Genomic DNA, 8,028 nt, shown 5'->3' with positions numbered 1-8,028 from the left:
GGGGTAGCGATACATGTAAAAACAACAAAAATATTGGGTTCATTAAGTTTTATTTGTGAAATACAGTTGCTTTGAATTTGCTTCAGAAAGAGGTCTATGTTTGTAATGGTTTCTTGAGATGGGGGCGCTAGGAATGTGGCCTGCGTGTCAAGGGGGCGGCAGCCCCCAAAATTCTCCGAACCACTGGTTTACACTGTATGTTTATACTATAGTCGTCGTCTTATATATATGTTGGGAAATATGGTAACTATGGATATTTACAGAGCAGCATACGTGTCACATGAGTTATGTTGTTATAGTCCAATGATGTTTAAATGTCTCATTATCCTGTCTAATTAATTTTTATCAGCTGAACAATGAATATTGAGATGGCTATCATTGGACAAAATGATGCTGAAGGTTGTGTCTTGAAGGCAGTTAAAGAGGCTGGGCCGTCACGTTTTCATTTAACACAAACACACACATATAGATACATATAAATGTATAATACATACATGTGGCAATGCCACAGCATGGCCACAGGCAATAAGCTGGAACCAATGAGATATTAGTTTTGCAGAATCTATTTTGAAGAATATTGATGAATATTTTGGTTTTGTTTGGTTTTGGTGTAACTCAGATAGCGTCGTAACCATTCTGTGTTTGGAGGTGTGGGGAAAGACACACATACACACATATGCAAACACACATCGATATAGTGGACACACATGCATGCACACATACACATTGATGCACACATGCATGCATGTATGCACACACACACACACACACACATAACAGGCTGGATGAAATGCTTAGCATCATTTCACCCGTTGCTGTGTTCTGAGTTCAAATTCTGCCGAGGTCAACTTTGCCTTTCATCCTTTCGGGGTTGATGAAATAAGTACCAGTTAAACACTGGGGGTCAATGTAGTCAACTAATCTCTACCTGACAAATTACATGCCTTGTGCCATTAGTAGAAAGGATTATTATTATTATTACTATTATTATTATTATTATTATTATTATTATTGTGAAGTATATTTGCCACTTAAATGTGGCTAACCGCTAAGGGTGGATGCTACTGTAGCTTGTAGTCTCAGGAGGACACCTCCAGCTGGCTATTCAGAGATTTATTATTATTATTATTATTATTATTATTTACAAAATGGCAGTAAAAAGTGGGTAAAAGTAATGTTCTGTTGTCTTAAAGTATAGTATTTGGGCAGAAGAGACAGGGACTGTAGTGTGGTGTCTCAAAGTACAGCACAACCCTAAATCGTATTCTTGTGCCAACATCTGAAATTATGAATGTTGTTTCTGTTGTATATAAAATATCTTTTATCTTGAAGATTTTCATGTTCAATTCCTTGCAGGCTGACTGATGTAGAAGAGAGATTGTACACACACACATACACACACACACACACAAATACATATTTTATATCGTAATAGTCATAAGAAGTCTGTAACGTTAGCGAAACAACGAGAGAGAGAAACATTAAAACATGAAGAAAAGTAATTCAGAAAGTAAAATGGAAAAGTAAAAAATAAATAAACAAATAAATAAATATATAAAATAAAATAAAAATTTAGAAAATAAAACCCAGTCGAGTTGAGTCTCAAAGAATATTCTTTACATGACTCTATTCACAGAACACACGTGCTCTGTGGAATTGAGTGTATTGGCGTCATTTGAGAAGTTCAGAAATGTAAGTGGAAGTCACAGGGTACCAAACCTTAATGTGGAGATTAGCAGGGAGGGGTGGCGGTGGTGGCGATGGTGCTAGTTTCAGGGTGGAATTAAGTAAACAGCATGTCAATATTCCTTATAAAAATATGGCAGCTAATATGGAAAGGAATATAGTAAAGTTATGTTTCCGCTAGGATGAAAAAAATATATATACAAAAAAAGAAGAAAAAAAAAAAGGCTGAATTTTTTTTCCTGGTTTGTCTGTTTGTGTGTTTGTTCTGATGGAAACATTTGAGAAGTGTTCCAATGGTTTTTAAAAGGCTTAAGAAAAAAACAAAGGAAAGTGAAGGAGGAGAAGAAGAAGAAGAAGGTGAAGAAAAAGAAGAACTGTCTAATATAGGAACATGGTTTAAGGCAGTGAGTTGGCAGAATCATTAGCATGCTGGGTAAAATGCTTAATGGCATTTTGTCCATCTTTACGGTGTGAGTTCAAATTCCACTGAGGTCAACTTTGCCTTTCATCCTTTCAGGGTCAATGAAATAAGTACCAGTTGAACACTGGAGGTCAATGTAATCAACTAGTCCCCCTCACCACAAATTACAGGCCTTGTACCTTTAGTAGAAAGGATTATTATTATTATTATTTACAAGATGGCAGTGAAGAGGGGATAAAAGTGATGTTCTGTTGTCTTACAGTACAGTATTTGGCCAGAAGAGACAGGGACGGTAGCGTGGTGTCTCACAGTAGAGCACAACCCCAAATTGTAGCGTGGTGTCTCACAGTAGAGCACAACCCCAAATTGTAGCGTGGTGTCTCACAGTAGAGCACAACTCCAAATTGTATTTTTGTGCCAACATTTGAAATTATGAATGTTGTTGTTTCTGTTGATGTATTACCAAGTTGTATCAGCTCAAAGACTTCTCTCTCTCACAGATCGACAAACAAATGTATTGCGTTTAAATGTCACAGTTTATGACTTAACAATATCAAATGTAGAAAGTGGAGAAGTTCTTCACAGCTTCATCATTTCTCAACACTGTACAGAAACCAGCAGTTTTCTATCCCTAATACATAACATCCATTCTTCTTCAGTATAAGGACCCTCTCACATCCATATGTGGCTGTCACTTCTGATCATTGATCAACGACCAGGCAAGAACAGATTATGATGGAAACCTCCACAACAAATCATATTTAAATCAACCAAGTCACTAAAATTGCTGTCTCATAGACACATCATCATATGTCTGACTATTGCCCCATTGCCCCCCCCCCCCACCTGTTGTGGTCTCAAGTGAGTCACTTTGTTTCACACACTAAACAACAACCTATCCCATTCGTATGATCCCATCCCACCGTAAAAACTACAAGTCAGAGTATGAGTAATACTCCTTATCTACTGATGCAATGAGGGAGTATAGATTCTGTGTTGTTTATCATTCTATCTGTTCATTGTCAGGACCAAATCTCTACATTTCCATCCTTAAAGTGGAGATTACATAAGGCAGCGAGTAGCTGACCCCTTCACCCTCTATAAATTTCTTACTGACATGACAGTAAGGATACATGAGGCCAGGAGTAGTTTCTATGTGGTCACTTAGTCTTCTCAATGATACAGCAGTTGTATCTTAACTGTGCTGGTGCCGTAAAAATCACCCGTGCTGGGGCCATGTAAAAAGCATCCAGTACACTCTGTAAAGTGGTTGACATTAGGGGACGGTATCTAGTCATAGAAACCTTACCAAAACAGACAATTGGAGTCTGGTGCAGCTCTCCAGCTTCCCAGCTCCTGTCAAACTGTCCAACCCATGCCAGCATGGGAAACAGATGTTAAATGATGATGTTGCTCTTACAATAAAGTCTTTAAAAACAGGGACTGCATGAACCAATGTGAAGAAATGCGACATAATATACCACCAACAAATTCCCTGTGTCTTTAAAACTGGAACTACATAAAGAGCAAGGGAGATTTTTAAACATCATCTAATATGAATAATCTTGCCTTCTACTCAGCTCAAGGATCTCATCACAGGCTGATGAGACCTGCTACTGGTACCATGTAAGCCAGTATTACCTGTTCCATGGTTGAGTGGTTGGCAACTAAACTGGCTCTTCCTTACTTGAATGGTTTGTTACTCTTGTGACTGAAAACTAGACCTGTCGAAGGGTAGTTTAGCTCCTTGTGGACCAAAATCCACCCAGTTGGGGGAAGGCAATGGTAAATGACCCCAATATTTCTGCCATGAAAGCACTATAAGTCAGAATGAAGTAATACTATAGCTTCGTCCTCAATGAGAGAACCTGCCCTGTACTTAATCAGGAAGACTTTTGTTGCAGTGTCATCAACACATGATGTTGATATGTGATGATGATGACAAATCTTGCAATGATATCATCTTCAACAAACTCGTAACTGCTTTTAGAATAGGGAATCAAACATTTGAAGTTCTACAGACGACCCTAATGAGGACTGGATCTAAAATTTGAGTCAAATTAAGACACTGGACAAATAAATTATCTGTATGTTGAAGAGACAACTAATGACCCCTATATAATAAGCCTTAGAAACACACTGATCCGAGCGAGATCCTTAATAAGGCAACTCATAAGCCCCATCCATATATAAGATTAATAAGGACAATAACATTCATTCAGTACTTGCAGAATAAATAGTTGTACTCAACGGACCCCTAACCCTTTTGATACAAATTCATCTGGAACTGTCCCTGGTTCTATGATACAAACTTCCCATTTTAAAGTAGTTTAAATTAAACTCTTCCATCAAAATTTCATGTTAATCGATGTCCTAAACAGCAGGGTAATAAGGATAAAACTGTGTTATGAAAGTTTACATTATTGTTAAAATCAATTGGAAGAAAGACAGTGTATTTCAATGAAGAATAGGGTAATAAAAGAGTTCGGGGGGTCTTTAATCAAGTGATACAGAATCAATGCTCTTTCCCCAGTTGAGACAATACACGCAGTAAGCCCTGGAAGTGTCCCCAGCAGCAGAGTCAGTGCTAGAGGAATATTAAATCGATAAATCGTCAAAGTAGCCACCCAGTCTGTTTAAGTTATACAGAACATAAGAAAAGAAGCCTGTTATATAAGGTTAGCAATTAAAATCCAGCATTGCTCGTTAGTACAACCAACCAGATAAATTAACAGTCAATATAGGATTATAATTATAATTAGTTGGTTATTTAGTTAACACCTTCACTGCAAACTGTAACATTTATTTTAGACTTCAACCAAAGCATCCTTATCTCAGAGTATTGTCAGCAAGTACCCATGTAATTCAAGGGGTACCCAAACAGAGCTTGAGCCTGTTTGATGCTTTCAATATATGGAGATGGGTATGAGACATTTTGGCACAGCTGTTTTGGCGCTGCCTATTTGGCACTGCCAATTTGGTGCTGAATTCTTCCTGTTTATGTGTGTGAGTGTTATTTCTTAATGTGCATGAAAAGAAGGAAGGTGTTTAGGTCAATTATGCCAATTAATAAATTGTAAGGTTTCTCCTCCTCTCTCTCTTTTTATCTGCATGTGTATATTTCTGTGTGTGTGTGTGTGTGTGTATTTGCATACCTCCAACAGCAAAAAGTACCATTGCCAAAACTGGGTGAATGTCCAGTTAGCTGTGCCAAATCTAAGCGTCCACACAGCTGTGCCTAATTGTCTCTTTTGGTAAGGGAAGGGACAGTACAAGCAGACTTTTAGGCTGCACTCCAGGGGTATACCGGGCTCAGAAAACACACCTCTAAAGGGAATATTTTTCACTGCTTTAATTATTGTACAATATTATAAACACTGTGGGTGAGGAGCTTTGCAATGAAAGTGTCTTGAGAAAAAGAAAACAAGGAAAGGAAGAAAATCCCCCCCAAAAAGGATGTTATTGAAGTGAAGGAACTTACTTCAGTTTGGGTGGCAGAAGCTGGCGTCAGTGTGCTCGTGCTGCTTGTGCTACAGGCGTCTCCAGTGCTCGAGGTATCGGCAGATGAAGACACTGTGGCCATTGATGTGAATGACTCTGAAGACGGCAAAGAAGCATTGTCAGAATAAGCAGAGTCCGTTTCGGTGATATCCAAGCCGCCGTCCGGGAACAGTGACGTAAGCTCAGAGTGCATGCCAAAGAAATCATCGCTTGTATCAAATCCCAGTCCTTTGGTGATTTCTGCAGCCAGTGCATCAAGTTCAGCTTGAATTGGGTCTGTCGGTTCATTGTGTACCGGAGGATCACTAGAGTTAATTCCTACTGTAGACTGCGGAGTCGTCGTCGATGGAGCCAGAGACTTTGATATTTCATTCTGTGTCGTATTTAACTGACATTCAAGTTCACAGAGTTCTCCAAGAATAGCATCCAAATTAACATCTTGATTTTCTGAAAGAGAAAAACATAGATATTAGGGCCCGTGCTTCATGATCGGTGTTGGGGTGAAACTATAAACCAATAAAACTTTATAAATATTGTGTATGTGAGTGAGTGTGTGTGTTATTTCTTTACTACCCACAAGGGGCTACACAGAGAGGGGACAAACAAGGACAGACAAACGGATTAAGTCGATTATATCGATCCCAGTTCGTAACTGGTACTTATTTAATCGACCCCGAAAGGATGAAAGGCAAAGTCGACCTCGGCGGAATTTGAACTCAGAACGTAGCGGCAGACGAAATACCGCTAAGCATTTCGCCCAGCGTGCTAACGTTTCTGCCTGTGTGTGTGTGTGTGTGTGTGTGTGTGATAGACCTTGTAACATCTTCATTTGGAACCTTGTGTGAGTGTGTGTTTGTTTACTGAAAGATTAACATTCAGTTTTATATATCAGCAAAGAAGATACAGTTTTCACAAATTTAACCCCACTTCCACTATGTATGGGCAATTGAATTGAACAACTCTGTGTCTTATGCCAGGCCCTTTGCACAGCAATACACTCCACAAACCAATAAAACTTTATGTATCCACCCGTAGAGAATCCAGTTCGACTAATTTCATCGAACCCATGTTGAGCACAGAAAAGTAGACATCAAAGTGACAATGTTGACGATGATGATATCTATCTATCTATCTATCTATCTATCTACCTACCTACCTACCTACCTACCTGTCTGTTTCTCTCTATATATGAACAGATCAAAGATTACACACACAAATGTTAAATGATAGTCTAAAATCAGCCAAAACATAAAACAATCAGAATTTTAAAAAACAGTTGGATGAATCCATTACTAGAACTCAAATAATTATGATAAAAGCCCTAATACTTGAAGACTAATTAATTAAAATATTAATGAATTTCATATATATATATATATATATGCACATATGCATGCATGAATGCCAGTGTAATATCGTTATATTTGTCGTTAACAGGGAGGTAACTCTTTAAAGCCATAAGGCGATAACTTTGGTAAGCTCGGTCATTTAATGAAGATTGATACTGGGGATAAACTCTCGAACGAGGTGCTCCAGCATGGCTGCTGTCCTATGATTTAAACAAGTAACAGAATATGATCTGGGAATATGTAAAGATATCTACACGTGATCTTAGCAGACATTTTAGAGCCTAGAATTATTAGCATGCTGAACAAAATGCTTAGCAGTGTTTCGTCTGTTTTTACGTTTTGAATTCGAAATTTCACCAAGGCCGACCTTGTCTTTCATTTTTATGGGTTCCTTCTTCTTTTACTTGTTTCAGTCATTTGACTGCAGCCATGCAGGATGGATTTTTGAAAGCCTAGCACTTATTCTATCAGGCTCCTTTGCCGAACCGCTAAGTTACGGGGGATGTAAACACTCCAACATCCGTTGTCAGATGATGGGAGGGAGACACACGCACACAAGCTTCTTTCAGTTTCCGTCTACCAAATCCAGTCACAAGGCTTTGGTTGGCTCGAGTATATTGTAGAAGACACTTGCCTAAGGTGCCATGCAGTGGGACTGAACCTGGAATCATGTGGTTGGGAAGCAAGCTTCTTACCATACAGCCATGCCTGTACCTATAATATAAGCACCAGTGAAGTCATGGGGGCCAATGTACTTGACTTCCTCCTCCCCTCAAAAACTGCTGGCCCTGAATCAAAATATGAAACCATTATTATTCCCTGAGGTCGATTTTGCCTTTCATCCTTCGGGGGTCGATAGAATAAGTACCAGTTGAACACTGGGGTCGATGTAATCGACTCATCCCCTCCCTCAAAACTGCTGCCCTTGTGGTAAAATTTGAAACCGTTATTATTATTATTATTATTATTATTAATAATAATAATAATGGCACTGTCAGAAGTGAAAGTAGAAAAATCTGATAAAGAACGTTACTGCTGGTTTGAGTTGATTCTTTGGCTACTGACAGCTAA

At 38.7% G+C, this 8,028-nt stretch overlaps 1 protein-coding gene across 1 annotated transcript in view; it reads right to left on the bottom strand.

Annotated features, from left to right (window-relative positions):
• The window catches only part of LOC106878494 (ras-associated and pleckstrin homology domains-containing protein 1), a gene marked incomplete at its 3' end in the record, with an annotated part of 336,047 nt that overhangs the window by 100,671 nt on the left and 227,348 nt on the right, over positions 1 to 8,028 (bottom strand). The window contains exon 4 of the mRNA XM_052970936.1: positions 5,589 to 6,055. Coding sequence (XP_052826896.1) covers positions 5,589 to 6,055 — 467 coding nt within the window. The remainder of the gene's footprint in view (positions 1 to 5,588; positions 6,056 to 8,028) is intronic.

The sequence above is a fragment of the Octopus bimaculoides genome, chromosome 9 (assembly GCF_001194135.2).
Source record: "Octopus bimaculoides isolate UCB-OBI-ISO-001 chromosome 9, ASM119413v2, whole genome shotgun sequence".
NCBI classification, from domain to species: domain Eukaryota; kingdom Metazoa; phylum Mollusca; class Cephalopoda; order Octopoda; family Octopodidae; genus Octopus; species Octopus bimaculoides.
The sequence above is the reverse complement of the archived record's forward strand: the minus strand, read 5'-3'. Positions and strand labels throughout refer to the sequence as shown.